Source organism: Nycticebus coucang, chromosome X, assembly GCF_027406575.1.
Source record: "Nycticebus coucang isolate mNycCou1 chromosome X, mNycCou1.pri, whole genome shotgun sequence".
In the NCBI taxonomy this organism is placed as follows: Eukaryota; Metazoa; Chordata; class Mammalia; order Primates; family Lorisidae; genus Nycticebus; species Nycticebus coucang.
In genome coordinates, this window is record NC_069804.1 from 952,956 (window position 1) to 969,852 (window position 16,897).

The 16,897-nt window shown below is 48.5% G+C and overlaps 1 protein-coding gene across 3 annotated transcripts in view; it reads right to left on the reverse strand.

The window, feature by feature from the left end:
* CRLF2 (cytokine receptor like factor 2) overlaps nucleotides 1-16,897 on the reverse strand; it is a 41,360-nt gene that overhangs the window by 23,083 nt on the left and 1,380 nt on the right. For 2 of the 3 annotated variants that reach the window (XM_053580151.1, XM_053580149.1), the window contains exon 2: nucleotides 15,866-15,945. In XM_053580151.1, coding sequence (XP_053436126.1) covers nucleotides 15,866-15,944 — 79 coding nt within the window. In that variant the 5' untranslated portion in view covers nucleotide 15,945. Of the gene's footprint in view, nucleotides 1-15,865; nucleotides 15,966-16,897 lie in introns of those variants that run through there. The other variant, XM_053580150.1, reaches the window with a different exon arrangement.

A 16,897-nucleotide genomic window follows, 5' to 3' on the forward strand; every position in this document is an offset into this window, starting at 1 on the left:
ATTTTCCAAAACCCACGTCCTATCCCACCAATGCCTTTCCCAAGACCTCCAATCGATCCTTTTCCTGTGCTATTCACCCAGACCAAAGGGCTGTTCTACTGTGCAAATAAGCAAAGACCACCCAAGTGAAAATGAGCCCAGGAGGCTTACTCAGAGGCTGGGTGCTGTCACTTATCTCAAGGCCTGGGACTGGCCAGGTCTCAGGCCAGCTTAACTAGGTTCCGGATGCAGACTGCTAAGCTACCTTGCTCACGAACAATTTCTCTTAGGTGCCTGAGGGGTATCCACTTTTGCAGGAGAGAGAGAGAGAGAGTGTCTTAGAGAGAGTAAAGCAGTCTTCTTAGAAAGATAGATTTTAGTCTTTAGTAGAGCTTAGTGATCATGAGCAGAGAGACGCCGTGCTGGTGTTCTGCGGGCAGGAGAGGAGACAGAGTCAGAGTCAGAGGGTCCGTGATAGAATGCACATGCTCCCGACTGCCTTCTCCTCCAGCCTAATATAAGGCTGATCTCGTGTCTCTCAACACCACGGGTGTAGGGACTGTCAGTTCACCACTGCTTTCATCTCGCGAGCTCTCATGCTTGTTAGGAGAGCCAAATCCCTCCCCAGGCCTTTTTCGCCAAGGTGTTCCATGGTTGAGCTCTACAGGTGTTTCTTATAACTCTCACTCCTCCTAGCCATAGGCTATACGGGCTGCTACACACTTACACATGGCAGAGACTCGTGGGTTGGCAAAATGGAAGGGCAGATGGGTAGTAGCAAAACGGAAGATTTAGATGTGTCCACATAGGGGGCTATTTAGTTTTTCTTTTGTTTATTCTTTTTTTTTTCTTTAAGACAGAGTCTTAATTTGTTGCCCTCAGTAGAATGCAGTGGCGTCATAGCTCACAGCAACCTCAAACTCTTGGACTCAAGCAATCCTCCTGCCTCAGCCTCCTAAGTAGCTGGGACTACAGGCACCTGCCACAGTGCCCAGCTAGTTTTAGAGACGGGGTCTCTCTCTTGCTCAGGCTGGTCTCAAACTCCAGAGCTCAGGCAATGCACCTGCCTCGACCTCCCAGAGTGCTGGTATTTTAGGCGTGAGCCGCCTCGCCCAGCCACTATGCTGGCTGTTTGTATAGACTGACCTGGACGTGGCTCCATAGATGGGGGTGTTACGTGTGCTCGGTTCAGGGAGATACTTGGTTTTCTCTGGTCGATCTCAAGTTGGAAGCAGGAATGAAAATTAGGGAAGCTGACAGTTATGTGTCCAGTCCTGGCCTGTTGGATTGGTCACTGCTAAACTAAAGACAGAAATTGGGCTTCATATTGGTCTGACTTATAGCATGCTGGTCACCTGGGCTGGTGCCCCCAGGTAGCGTATCAGTATTCAATTTTTATAGTGGCATATAGACTGCGTTCACTCTGTGGATGCCCCACATTTCAGTAACCTGATTGTCACCAGTTGAGAGCCCATGGTATCTTCTGTCTGCCTGTCACAACCAGTCCCCTTCCTCTAAGCTTCTTTTTCCAATCTGGTCAGCACCCACTGAACCATTCCTGGAGCCCAGCCCTGGGCTGAACAGGTAGGAAAAAGTTTAGAGATGACGTTGAAGAATGCTAAGTTGGGACGAAACAGGAAAAGGAGGACCACACTGTGTGGCTCTGGGTTTAGGCTGATTTCTAGAATTTGGGGGTCACATCGGAGATGTAAAGAGTCTTTGAGTTTTTGAAAAGAAAACCCCAGTAGGGACATGAGGTGTGTGGACTATTTCTGTTCTGTCCCGGCCATCATTGATAACATAGCTGACCACAACATAGACTCTGTTAAATGTGAGCCACAGCGCCGTGACGTAGGGAGTGGAGATATCGGTTAGGGCGTCCCAGAGTCTGGAAAACCCTAACCTTTACAAGGGGAACTAACATGCATGAATCCCTTACTGGAAAGCCGCATCACGCTCTGGAAGAGGCGGGAGCTTTAAAGTTCAGCGAACACCAGGAAATTTCTAATCGATAACGCCCGTTTTCTAGCCAGAAAGCAGAAGTGTTTTGTGGTTAGATGTTTCCTCTATCATAATGAGTCAGCAGCTGCAAAAGGATAAAATTTACTGTGTCTTTAAAAACAAAAAGAAAAGGAAGTGAGGTGGATCTTTGTTTCTGCTAACTGCCCTTGGAGGACTCAGCCATTTCTGCTGAGCCACCGATAGCCACAGTGGCTTAGGCGAGAAATTAGAAAGTGTTGTTGGGGTTCTCAGACTCACCATTGGGTGCGGATGGGAGACAAGATTTGGAGGGTTTCACACCGAGCCTATAAAATATTTTTAGACTGTGCAAAGGCCCCTTCTCACAATTGGACCCTAAAGAGAGCTCAAGATTTTAGTAAGTTATTTGCACGGGGTTAGAGGCCAGGTAGGATTCACCTACCTGTCCTCAGCCCTGCTCTGGGTCTGGCAAAGAAAAAGAAGCTTAATTCTTCGTGTTGAAAATAAGGGGGGAAAAAAACTTTCCCATCCATTCTCTTAGTGGATTTATTTTAGAAAACTTGTAATTGTGAGTTTTCCCTCCCTCACTGAGAAGGGTGCGTGAATCCTTTCAAAAGTTAAATACCTTTTGCCAGAATTAGAACTTAGGAATGTCTTTCTTCAGGATCTGAGACCTTGTTGTACATCTCAGGGGAGATGACACTCCACACCCCAGCTTCACATTGTAAACCTTCTTTTATAAAGGTAGAAAGTGGGTGGGGGTTGTTTGTTTTGTTTTGTTTTTCTTGACATAGTCCCATTCTGCACTCCAGGCTAGAGTGCTGTGGCCTCAGCCTAGCTAACTGTAGACTCCAACTCCTGGGCTCCAGCAATCCTCCTGCCTCAGCCTCCCAAGTAGTTGAGAGTACAGGTGCCAGCCACAACCCCTGGCTATTTTTTGGTGTGGTGGGAGTGGTTAGAGACAGGAGTCGCACTCTTTCTCGGACTGGTCTCAAACTCAAGCAATCCACCTGCTCTGGCCTCCCAGAGTGCTGGGATTATAGGTGTGAGCCACTTCGGCTGGCCAGACAAATTTATTTCTATTTAGGATAAAGCTAAATAGTTGATATAGATTGCCATTGGACTTACCAGCTGAATTTAGAATGAATTCATTTAGAATGACTGCACATAACAAGTGGGCTGATGGGCCCTTTTATGTAAGGACCAGTTACTTATTTATCTTCAAAACATGAACAGAGTGTCTTGTCTCCACCCAACCTCTCCACTTTCTGTGGCTGTGGCTGTGACCTCTGTAGTGGGTCACCTGTGATGTGAGCCCTACATTCTGGTGTGACAGCGACATTGGAGTTTAAGACACAGCACCCCCAAAATATGACCACATAACACCAAATGAATATACCACCCAAAATAACCATGGCGGAGCAAAATATGCCACTCCCCAAATAGACTTTTCTGAGACGTTTTGAGGTGGTTATTCTGAGACACTACAGACAGAGTTCTGAAAAGCTATCCTTTTACAAAGGAAATTTACATCTATAAAGGCAACCACCTTAGTGAAATTATCTTAGTGAGTCAGGAAGAGGGCTGCTTGAGACAACTTTTTCCTGACAGGGCGTGCCTAGCAAGGCACTCTTTATTCACCATATAATTCCTCCCTTCACCTTCCCCAAACTTATCTGCACCCCTTAGAAGCTATTCCTATTTTTTCCCCTGTTAATTTAGGATGATTTATAAACTTCAATCATCTCTGAGCCTCCTATGTTTGTGTGAGTCTCACATAGCATGCGTATAAGGAAAATGGTTTTTCAGCTGTTAAGCTGGTTAACAGCAGTTTAATTCATAGCCCAGAAGGGTGTTAGGAAGCTGTTTTTCCCTTTGTGACACTGATTCACTAAGAAAATTGTTTTTCTCTTTCATCTACCATTGCAGGGAGGATTTCTGGGTTGACAGGAGATTTTGGGTTTTGTTCTATTCAGCACGAAATACACCCATGTGTGTAGGAATTACCCACCGCCCTGAGCTATCCTTCTACCCGTCATTAGCCTCCCTGCTGGTGACACATCCACCAACAAATGCCACCTTACAGTGGCTTTTCCAGTCCCCACCTTTGAACATCAGCTCTCTGTGAAAAGGACGCAGGTCACCAAGATTTTTACCCACAGTGGTCTCTCAGAAAGCATCTGTTGACTTTACCAGACATGGTGAACTCATTTGAAAATTTGAACTCTAACTAGACCTCGCATATGACCCTGCAGTTCCATTATTAGGCATCTGCCCAGAAGGGAAAAAAAAAATCCTTTTGTCCTAAGGACATTTGCACTAGACTATTTATCGCAGCTCAATTTGCAATCACCAAAATGTGGAAACAGCCTAAATGCCCACCAACCCAGGAATGGATTAACAAGCTGTGGTATATGTACACCATGGAATACTATTCAGCCATTAAAAAGATGGAGACTTTACATCTTTTGTATTAACCTGGATGGGGGTGGAACACATTATTCTTAGTAAAGCATCACAAGAATGGAGAAGCAAGAATCCAATGGACTTGATCCTAATATGAACCTGTGGATGAGCTAATACAAGGTGGGGGGTGGGGAATGAGGGAGGTGCATGGGGGTCATGGTGTCTGGCACACCTCTTGGGGGTGGAACACGATTATAAGAGGGACTTTAACAAATGCAATCAGTGTAACCTAATTCTTTGTACCCTCAATGAATTCCAAACAATAAAAAAGTAATGATAATAATAAAAATTTGAAGGGGTAGAGCTGTAAATTGTAAATTATTCCTGGAAATTTGTAGCCCAGGGTAGTTATGGTGACAAAAACTGAGGAGAGAGAGGTGACAGAGAGACCCCCACACCATCCCCAGGAACACCGTTGGGAACATTTTTGTCGTAACACCCAAAAGGTGAGTAACTTTTTTTTTTTTCCGGAGACAGAGTCTTACTACGTCATCCTCGGTAGAGTGCTGTGACGTCCCAGCTCATAGCAACCTCCAACTGTTGGGCTTCAGCAATTCTCTTGCCTCAGCCTCCCAAGTAGCTGGGACTACAGGCGTCCACCACAGTGCCTGGCTATTTTTTTTTTTGTTGTTGTTGTTGCAGTTGTTTAGCTGGCCCGGGCTGGGTTTGAACCCGCCACCCTCGATGTATGTGGCTGACACTGTAACCACTGTGCTACGGGCACTGAGCCAAAAGGTGAATAACTTAAAAGACAAATTCTGTAACTTAAAAGCTCACATTCATCTGAGCTCGCTAGAATAGTCGTACCCTCACCAAACAGAGTAGAAGGGTGGTTGCCAGAGCTGGGAAGAGACAGGGCCCAAGAGTTGTTTGTTGAACAAGTGGGAAGTTTCCGTTTTGAGAGATAAAAGGGCCTTTGGAAATGAGTGATTTCTGCACAACTGAAACTTGCTTACTATGCTCCAAAACATGGTTGGGATGGGAAATCTTCCGTGAAGTGCACATTACCACAATTCTTTCTTTTTTCTTTCTTTCTTTTTTTTTTTTGCAGTTTTTGGCCGGGGCTGGGTGTGAACCCGCCACCTCCGGTATATGGGGCTGGCACCCTACACCTTTGAGCCACAGGTGCAGCCCCATGCCACAATTATTTCTAAAAGATAAGCAGCTTAATTGTGTTTTTTCCCCCAAAATTTTATTTAAAGACACATGTACATATTAGACTGTCCACTGGCTTCATATTAGAATTGAGTCCATTGGATTCTTGCTTCTCCATTCTTGTGATGCTTTACTAAGAAGAATGTGTTCCACCTCCATCCAGGTTAATACAAAAGATGGAAAGTCTCCATCTTTTTTAATACGCTACACTGCTTGAGGGCCGGATACAATTATAAGAGAGGCTTTACCTAACAAAAGCAATCAGTGTAACCTAATTCTTTGTACTATCATTAAATCTGAAACAACAACAACAAAAAAGACATGATTGGACAACCACTCTGGAAATCCCTGCTCATACCCTGCCCTTGGGAACATTTGTGTTAAGAAATAGCTGAGTTCAAGTGTCTTTTTGTTTTTATGCTTCAAACTATGTGACTAATATGTATGTATCCCTGTAATATTCAGAAATAAAATGAAAAATAAAATAAACAATAAATAAAATGAAGTACAGGGAGGGGAAAAAAATAGAAATGGGTAAAATGCATTTCCCGGGCTATTTGGGATTTTTGAACACAGACCACACAAACATTTCCGTCTGAGGATATTGGGTTGGCTTCTGTTTAATTTATTTATTTATTCTTTTTTTGGACAGTTGCCCCAGGCTAGAATACCCTGGCATCATAGCTCAGAGCAACCTCAAACTCCTGGGCTCAAGCGATCCTCCTGCCTCAGTCTCCTGAGTAGCTGGGACTACAGGCACCTGCCACAACACCCGGCTAGTTTTTCTGTTTTCAGTAGAGATGGAGTCTTGCTCTCGCTCAGGTTGGTCTGGAACTCCTGAGCTCAAAGGATTCACCTGCCTCAGCCTCCCAGAGAGCTGGGATTAAAGGTGTGAGCCACTGTGCCCGGCTCGGGGCAGCCTTCTTAAAGCCCTCTTGTCACTGCTGGGCTTAGTGGCTCACGCCTGTAATCCCAGCACTCTGGGGCACTGAGGCTGGAGGATCCCTTAAGCTCAGGAGTTTGAGACCAGCCTTAGCATCAGCAAGACCCCATCTCTACTAAAAATAGACAAACCACCTGGGCCTTGTGGCAGGTGCCTGCAGTCCCAGCTACTTGGGAGGCTGAGGTAGGAGGATCACTTGAGCCCAAAATTTTGAGGTTGCTGTGAGCTGTGACGCCACAGTACTCTACACAGGGTGACAGAGTGAGATTCTGTCTCAAAAAAGAAAAAAGTTATCTTTCCAGATAAGAGAAACACAGTCTGTTCATTAATGGAATATTCAGCCATAAAAATAAATAAGGCTTTCAGGCCTGGTGGGACGTGGGTAGACCTTGAAGACGTCACACTTGGTAAAAGAAGACAGACATAAAAGGAATCACATGTGTGATTCCATTTATATGATGTGTCCAGAATGCGCAAATCCACAGAGATAGGAAGTGGATTCCTGATTGGGTTGATAAACCACCCTTTATAAAATTAATAGAGCCAGAGGGTGAGATTGCAATAGAGGCCTGATGTCCGAAAAGGTGTAGGCATAATTAAAATATATTTTAGGTATGAACATACACATGTTTAAATTGCATTTCATATCTAAATATACATTTAAATATACGTAATAAATATATATATGTATGTGTATATATATTGATATGTAATGGCCCACTGCTCCATACGTTGCTTTCCTATAATTATTTACTACTCAGGAGTCACACAGCTGATGGTCATAAAAGATTCTCAGCTTCCTCGTCCGTCTTCTGAAACCCGAAGCTAGCTTTTGAGATATATCCCAGGCCCTAAATTTCAGGACAATGGCCGACCCACCCAGACCAGTGGCCCCTACGGAGGGGCTGACTCAGTTCAAGAAGCCAATATCTGCTTCTGACCCCTATGAGCTCATCCCCAGTCGGTCAGCTGACCCCTGTCCTGGGCTTTTGCCCACCAGACTATCTTTAAAAACTTCTCCCATGGCTTGGCACCTATAGCTCAGCAGCTAGGGCGCCAGCCACATACACCAGGTCTGTCAGGTTTGAACCCAGCCTGAGCCTGCCAAAAAACCAATGACAACTGCAACAAGAAAATAGCCGGGCGTTGTAGCAGGCACCTGTAGTTCCAGCTACTTGGGAGGCTGAGGCAAGAGAATCGCTAGAGCCTAAGAGTTGTATGCTGTGAGCTATGACAACACAGCACTCTACCCAGGGCAACTTAGTAAGACTCCGTCTACAAAAACAAACAAACAAACCATAAAAAAAAAAAATCCTTCTCCCAAACACTCTGAGAGGTGGACTTGAGAACTTCCTCCTGCTCTTAGACTTGGCACCTGTTTATTTGACCCTTTCTTTGCTGTGAGCCTTCCTTTCTCTGTGACTTGGCTTCCTCCAGGGCATCAGGCAATAAACCCAACTGGGGGCTGTAACAGTAGCCAGGATGTTCTGGAGCAAGGTGGAGAGTGCAAGGCTCTGTGAATAGAGGCAAAACCACCCAACGGTATGTTTGAAATGGATGAATTATGTGATGTGTGCATTTTAGCCCAATAGAGTTATTACGAAAAACAAGCAAACAAAAAGTCATCTGTTTCCCTGCTCCTGACTACACGGGGTCTCTGATCACTGTGACTTCCAACACAGACTTGCTCTAGCTTTGACCACAAGGCTGGATCTGTCAGAACAAAGACTGCTATCACCAACATCTCAGATCTTAGGGTTACAGACACAGGGAAGCCCCATGCTTGTGTAAACAGGATTTTCATTCCGTATCCCTCTCCTTCCCCCCTCCCATCTCTGAAAAATAGGAAGGTTGTAGGAAATTTGCAGATGAACAAATTTGCAAACTCTGAGTCTCACGTATACCTGGGCACATCATTTAAATACGAGAAATTTCTTTCTAAATGTAGAATGTGTGTGTGTGTAGAACAGGGGATTACTCGCAATAACTTGTTTTAACAACCCTGGGTATCCTAATAGACTTTGCACCCAAAGTGTGTGGGATACGTCATTGGGGACAGGGAGGGCCACACGAGGTCATGTTCATATCTTACATGAGGACATCACAGAATGTGTGAGCTGTATCGTTTCTTTCAAAGTCCTTATGACCCTGCACGTCTAGGCAGGATAAAAAACGAGGTTTGAGGAACCTTTGCAATTGTAGAGGTAGCAAGGGCCCATGGTGACGATCAGATATGAAAATCTTTGAATCATATAGCTGGTTTCTTCCATTCCAGAGGAGGCCAGGGCAGAGAGTCAGCCTGAACTCTACCACTGCAAAGCCAGGTCCCAGAGCCACGGTTAGAACGGCCTCTGGTTTTCAAAAGTGCAGCAGCGTTAGTGTGACTCTTAGGTAAAGTGGGAGCTGTAAGTATAACCTTTGGGATTTTCTTTTCTTTCTTTCTTTTTCTCTTTTCTCCCTTATCAGAACTTGGTGGCCAAAGTGATGACCGATACGCCTGGTGGGGAGGCCCTGTCCAGCTCCAATTTGGCAGCTGGTCACAAACTCTTCCTGGGCGCCCACCACGGAGAGGATTGCGTGGAATTTATTCCAGATCCTAAGGAGAAAGGACAGGAAGTCTGCCAGGGCCACAAAAAGAAACCACCACAGGCTAGGGGCTTCAAACCATAGGGATCCACCTTCCCCCAGCCCTGGAGCCCAGGAGTCTGAGCTGCAGGGGTCTCAGGGCTGCTCCCTCCACAGGCCCCAGGGGAGGCTCCTTCCTGCCTCTCCCAGCTCCTGGGGGCTCCAGGCGTCCCTGGTCTTTTGGCCACATCACTCTGGTCTCTGCCTCTATCTCCACATGGCTTCTCCTCTGTGTCTGTGTCTCCTCTGCTGTCTCTTAGGAGGACACTTGCATATTGAACTAAGGCTCACCCTAATGACTCCATCTTAACTAATTACACATGCAGAGACCTAATTTCCAAATAAGGTACTATGCAGATGTTTTGGGAGATACCACATGGTGGGGCACACCCAAGCCACAATAGAAAGATGCCCAAGACACAGATGTCACGACAGTGAGGCATTCACCGCCACAGCTGAAAATTCAGGTCCCTGTGCGTCCTTCCTGCAGGGGCCTCCTGAGACCCCACTCTGTGTCTCCCTAAGTATCTGAAGAAGCCAGATAATTCCCAGGAACCATGTGTAAGAAACACCTCAAGGCAACCTTTGCCCATCAAACGGCCACCTCCTACAGGTGCTCACCTGTCTCTGACCCCCTTGGAGGGCACTTCCTGTCTCTGACCCACCTGGAGGACACTTCCTGTCTCTGACCCCCCTGGAGGACACTTCCTGTCTCTGACCCCCCTGGAGGGCACTTCCTGTCTCTGACCCCCCTGGAGGGCACTTCCTGTCTCTGACCCTCCTGGAGGACACTTCCTGTCTCTGACCCACCTGGAGGGCACTTCCTGTCTCTGACCCCCCTGGAGGGCAGTTCCTGTCTCTGACCCCCCTGGAGGGCAGTTCCTGTCTCTGACCCTCCTGGAGGGCACTTCCTGTCTCTGACCCCCCTGGAGGGCAGTTCCTGTCTCTGACCCCCCTGGAGGGCAGTTCCTGTCTCTGACCCTCCTGGAGGGCACTTCCTGTCTCTGACCCTCCTGGAGGACACTTCCTGTCTCTGACCCTCCTGGAGGACACTTCCTGTCTCTGACCCCCCTGGAGGGCAGTTCCTGTCTCTGACCCCCCTGGAGGGCAGTTCCTGTCTCTGACCCTCCTGGAGGGCACTTCCTGTCTCTGACCCACCTGGAGGGCAGTTCCTGTCTCTGACTCCCCTGGAGGACACTTCCTGTCTCTGACCCCCCTGGAGGGCACTTCCTGTCTCTTACCCCCCTGAAGGGCACTTCCTGTCTCTGACCCACCTGGAGGGCAGTTCCTGTCTCTGACCCCCCTGGAGGACACTTCCTGTCTCTGACCCTCCTGGAGGACACTTCCTGTCTCTGACCCACCTGGAGGGCACTTCCTGTCTCTGACCCCCCTGGAGGGCAGTTCCTGTCTCTGACCCCCCTGGAGGGCAGTTCCTGTCTCTGACCCCCCTGGAGGGCAGTTCCTGTCTCTGACCCCCCTGGAGGGCAGTTCCTGTCTCTGACCCCCCTGGAGGACACTTCCTGTCTCTGACCCTCCTGGAGGACACTTCCTGTCTCTGACCCACCTGGAGGGCACTTCCTGTCTCTGACCCCCCTGGAGGGCAGTTCCTGTCTCTGACCCCCCTGGAGGGCAGTTCCTGTCTCTGACCCTCCTGGAGGGCACTTCCTGTCTCTGACCCCCCTGGAGGACACTTCCTGTCTCTGACCCACCTGGACACTTCCTGTCTCTGACCCCCCTGGAGGGCAGTTCCTGTCTCTGACCCTCCTGGAGGGCACTTCCTGTCTCTGACCCCCCTGGAGGACACTTCCTGTCTCTGACCCACCTGGGCAGTTCCTGTCTCTGAACCTCCTGGAGGGCAGTTCCTGTCTCTGAACCTCCTGGAGGGCACTTCCTGTCTCTGACCCCCCTGGAGGACACTTCCTGTCTCTGACCCCCCTGGAGGACACTTCCTGTCTCTGACCCCCCTGGAGGGCACTTCCTGTCTCTGACTCCCCTGGAGGACACTTCCTGTCTCTGACCCCACTGAAGGGCAGTTCCTGTCTCTGAGTCTCCTGGAGGGCAGTTCCTGCTTTGTGCCCCTTGCCCTGGCTCCAAATCTCCACCATCCTCCCCCCACCCCCCACCCCCCATACTCCAACGGAAGACATATGTGGACACTGATGGCATCCTCAGGGCTAGTGTCCTGCACCCTACACCCACCCTCCCCTGGATGCTATGATGGCTTCAGGACTGGCCACCCCAAACTGTGGCATTTGAGAGAACAGCAGAGGCAGAAACTGTCTGTGACTTTCTCCCTGAACCATGGCAGAAACCTAGAAAGGACACTCAGACCATGCCCTGCAGCAGACGCAGACCCTACATGGAGAAGTGTCCTTCGAGTCCCCAGATGGAAGAAGCCTCTTTATCCCTGAGGACACTGGAAACCTGATGAGACCTGACATCATGCCCAGGAGCTCAGACTCTTTTCTTTTCTTTTTTTTTTTCAGACAGAGTCTCAAGCTGTCGCCCTGGATAGAGTGCATCACAGCTCACAGCAACCTCCAACTCTTGGGCTTAAGTGATTCTCTTGGCTCAGCCTCCCACATAGCTTGGACTACAGGCACCTGCCACAACACCCGGCTATTTTTTGTTGCAGTTGTCATTGTTGTTTAGCTGGCCCAGGTTGAATTTGAACCCACCAGCCTGGGTGTAGGTGGCTGGCACCTTACCCACTGAACTACAGGCACCACCAGACTCTTTTTATTCATTTTTTTCTCATATATTCTCCCCCACATTCCAATCCTTATCAAATCCACAATCAAAGCTTTCAGAATTATCTGTTTCTCTGGGTCCTCTCTTCCCAGTGAAGAGTCCTGTGTCATGCAGAACTTTGGTGACATAACTAAATAAGCTTTTATCTTGTTGGCTTGTGTTTTCTCCCAGGAGCACAGCCAATGAGGATGTCTGGGGAGAAAAGACATTTTCCCCCTGCCTGGGCCTTGCAAATGTCTGAGAGGCAGATGCTGCTGCCACCACCGGTATTGTACAGCCGGTCTTAGGGGAACCAAATCACCTCCCCAAGATCGCAGAGTGGGAGATGGACGGCGGTGCCCTGGGGCTCAGCTTCAGAGCGCAGAGCTCCTGGATACAAACAGCCCCTCGTTTGCCTGTGGTTTCCGGTGTTGTGCTGGCAGGTGCCTCTGTCACTAAGGTGGTCCCACCTCCTGCTCTGAGTTTCCAAAGTTCCTTTCTCCTCATTCTATGCCCTGCACATTGCAAGGCAGAAAAGCAGGCACACAGATGGCTGGCCAGTGCCCTGCAGCCTCGTCCCAGACGACAGACTGATGCTTAAAGGAGTTGCTGGCCTGCATGTGACACGTGGGCAGCCGCTGCCCCCACCAAACAAAGCCTGCACGCCTTTCTCCTCCGAGCTCTCACCCATTTCTATTTCATTTCCTCCTTTTTTATTTTGGTACTAGCCCACCATAGATTTAGGGGTGTTTTGTTGAGGGCCAGCGTGGGCCATGACACCCCATCAGATGAGTCAAAACCCCCCTTGGGAATGTTTTTGGATGGCCAAGTGGAGTCATTATAGCAGCCTGGAAATAGATCATTCTGCAGGGACGGGGGTGGAGCAGTTCCAGCCCCCTTGCTCCCCACTGTTGATACCCCAGGCAGGTGTCTGGGTGATGAGTTTATGGGTTCTCCATAGGCACCCAAGGCTGAAGGCAGGGGAGGGAATTTTTTAAGGACTTTTTTTTTGGGGGGGCCCTGCTCCCTGGGGACCAGCTAGTCCCAGGTCCTTACTGCAAAGCAGTTTTTACACCTCTAATGAGGTTCTGTTCTGTTGAAGGAAAAGCAAAGCAAACAAACCACAAAAGCCTTTCATTAAAAAAGAAAGAAAAAAAGAAAAAAGCAAACCTCAGCGTTTTCTAAGAAGTTATTAGAAAGACCTGGAGGGTGCTCTGGCTCCAGGGCCAGAAGCTTTGTTTTAAACCTAAGTAGACAAGTTTTATGACCAGTTCTGCTGACTGCTCTCATTCGAGAGGGTGAGAACCCAGCACCCGTCTACACTGCCCCTTCCCCGATCAAATCCCAGGGTAGGCAGGATGAATAAGTAGATTATATAAGGGGGCTGCAACAATTCAGTAGGGAAAAAATCAAATAAACTGATTTAAAAATGGACAAAGGGGCGGCGCCTGTGGCTCAAAGGAGTAGGGCGCCGGCCCCATGTGCCGGAGGTGGTGAGTTCAAACCCAGCCCTGGCCGAAAACAGCAAAAAATAAATAAATAAATAAATAATAATAAAAAGCAAAGGATCTGAACAGTCCTCTTCCAAAAGAAGCGAATCAGAGGGTCAGCAGGTGCATAAAACACGCTGAGTGTCATTAGTCATCAGAGAAATGTAAATCGAAGCTACAGGGAGTTGTCACCTCATCCCAGAAAAAAATGGCTTTTATTAAAAAGACAGGCATAGTGAATGGTGGGAAGGATATGGAGAGAGAGAAACCTCGTGCACGGCTGGTGGGAATGTCGTCAAAAAACTGAAAACAGGGCCCCGTGCCTATAGCTCAGTGGTAGGGCGCCAGCCACATACACCGAAGCTGGTGGGTTCAAACCCGGCCTGGGGCCTGCCAAACAACAATGACAACTACAACAGCAACAACAAAATAGCTGGGCATTGTGGCGTTTGCCTAGAGTCCCAGTTTCTTAGGAGGCTGAGGCAAAAGAATTGCTTAAGCCCAAGAGTTTGAGGTTGCTGTGAGCTGTGACACCACGGCACTCCACTGAGGGCGACATAGTGAGACTCTGTCTCAAAAAAAAATTTTTTTTTTAAATAAAAAACTGAAAATAGAGCTTACCATCTGACCCAGCACTTCCAGTGCTGGGAATATATGCAAAGGAAGGGAATTCAGTATTTTCAGAAAATATCTGCACCCCTATCTCTATTGTAGCACTATGCACAGGAGCTAGGATTTGGAAACAACCTCAGTGCCCATCAACAGGAGAATGGATAAAGAAATTGTGGTACATGGCACACAGCAGAATATTCTATAGCTGCAGAAAGAATGAAATCCTGCCCTTTGCAGCAACTTGAGTAGAACTGGAGAATGTTGTGCTAAGTGAAAAAAGATAAATTTCTCATGTTCTTTCTCACGCTAGGGAGCTAAATATTAAAAACAATTGATGTCACAGCCGGGCGTCGTAGCTCACGCCTGTAATCCTAGCATTCGGGGAGGCCGAGGTGGGTGGATGAACCTGAGATCAGAGCTTCGAGACCAGCCTGAGCCAGAGAATGGAGGTTATGACTGTGGAGAGACACAGGCTGTGGGAGGCAGGGGGTGGGCTACAGGGGGGACAGTTAATAGATGGATAGAATAAACAATATTTGGCAATAATAAACAATATTTCTCAAAGGAATGGGGCGCTGGCCCCATATGCCGGAGGTGGCGGATTCGGACCCAGCCCTGGCCAAAAACTGCAAAAAAAAAAAAACAAAAAACAATATTTGATAGCACAATACAGTTACTACACTCATCAATAAGTCAGGATATACTTTAAAAGAGTGGAATTGGAATGTTCCTGTCACAAAGAGGTGATGGAAATTCCAATTAGCCTGATTGTTTAATTCCCACTCTGTGTTCCCATCAAAACGTCTCATAGACCCCGTGAATATATACAACTGCTATGTACACAGAATAATTAAAAATAATGATAATCATGATAAAACTCAAGGTTGGGATTGTCAGGGGCAAAGGGAAGAAACTCAAGAAATGGCCTGACATGCACAACCATACGTGTACAGCAAAGAGCTCAGATTAAACAGCAAAACTCCCCGTCTCTCTGTTTATGTGGCTGGTGGACAGAAGGGCTTGAGTCCTGCACCTCTCTGGGGACCCTTAGAAAGCCAGGGGTATGGGCAGCAGCCTGGCACAGCCTCCGAGATCAACTGCGGGGGGCATCACGGTGGACACACAGGGACTGTGCGGAAACCAAGCAGCCTTAATGCACATCAACGTGGGAGTTAAATCTCAGCTCTCCTGGGCAAGACCTGGTCTGCCCACTGGGCCAGAGCTGGACTTCCCCCTTCCGACTTTTCCTCTTGGACCTTTTAAAGAAAACTGAACACAGGAATTCAGAGCCTGGAAACAGACTTTCTGGAGAAATTCCAGGCACAAATGTGGACACAGCAAGGTGACGTCTGTAATCATTCCCAGAAAGTACAGATATGCACGGCCAATCTCACGTCCTGGAACACTTGATATCCGTCTGGACACAGTCCCATTGGGTCCCCTGTGGATTTGATCACCCCTCAACCTTCCCTGGGGCTCATGGTGGGGCGACCCTCACCCATTCATCGCAGGGGCCCCTTTGCCAACCAACCTCCTGACAGGTAAAAGGATACTGATTTTTCAACAAAAGCATCCTTCTACCTTTCCCATGAGACCACCAGCAAAGTAAGCCTACATAATCCCTTCAGCCAAAAGAGCCCCCTTTTCCCCTTTGTCCCCCCTGGAGCCTAATCCTGCACCCCAACAAGAAAAGGCAGCTTGCTACAGGTTTAGCAGAACTGAATTCAGCGTCACTTGTCAGTGGAAACTCACTGTGCAACTTTTACAAAGAAAGCAGCGTGGTTGCAAGGAAGACCCCTAGACAAAACAGGAGGAGTGGATGTTAAAATAAAGGGCGCTTCACACACACACACGTGACTGGCCACACCTCTGGGCCTGCTCTTACCAATTCCTGCTTGCCCAGGACACGTGAGATCTCCCAGCAGAAAGATGGCAGCTCCCCAGGACAGAAGGAATCTCTGCATGCTGGGAGGGCAGAGGGCAGAGTGACAGAGCTGGTCAGGGGCACGCAGAACAACAGAGAAGTAATTTCACTTCGTGAATCATACACAGAGGTCACCTCCCTTTTTTAAAAAGCAGAACGGGAACTAGAGAAATGATAACAGGCAGGAAATCCAGTCATGATTGATTTTTTTTTTGAGATAGAATCTCACTGTGTCACCCTGGGTAGAGTGCCGCAGCGTCACAGCTCACAGCAACCTCCAACTCTTGGGCTTAAGCGATTCTCTTGCCTCAGCCTCCCAAGGAGTTGGGACTACAGGCGCCCACCACAATGGCCGGCTATTTTTTTGTTGCTTAGCTGGCCGGGGCCATGTTCGAACCTACCATGCTTGGAGTATGTGACTGGCGCCGTAACTACTGTGCTATGGTCACCGAGCCCATGATTGATTTTTTAAAAATGACACTGATTAAGGGCGGCGCCTGTGGCTCAGTGAGTAGGGCGCAGGCCCCATATGCCGAGGGTGGCGGGTTCAAACCCAGCCCCGGCCAAACTGCAACAAAAAATAGCCAGGCGTTGTGGCGGGCGCCTGTAGTCCCAGCTGCTCGGGAGGCTGAGGCAAGAGAATCACGTAAGCCCAAGAGCTGGAGGTTGCTGTGAGCCGTGTGACGCCACGGCACTCTACCGAGGGTGGTACAATGAGACTCTGTCTCTACAAAAAAAAAAAAAAAATGACACTGATTAAGAAAAACACACATGGGCGGCGCCTGTGGCTCAGTGAGTAGGGCGCTGGCCCCATATGCCGAGGGTGGCGGGTTCAAACCCAGCCCCGGCTGAACTGCAACAAAAAAATAGCCGGGCGTTGTGGCCGGGCGCCTGTAGTCCCAGCTGCTCGGGAGGCTGAGGCAGGAGAATCGCTTAAGCCCAAGAGTTAGAGGTTGCTGTGAGCCGTGTGACGCCACGGCACTCTACCTGAGG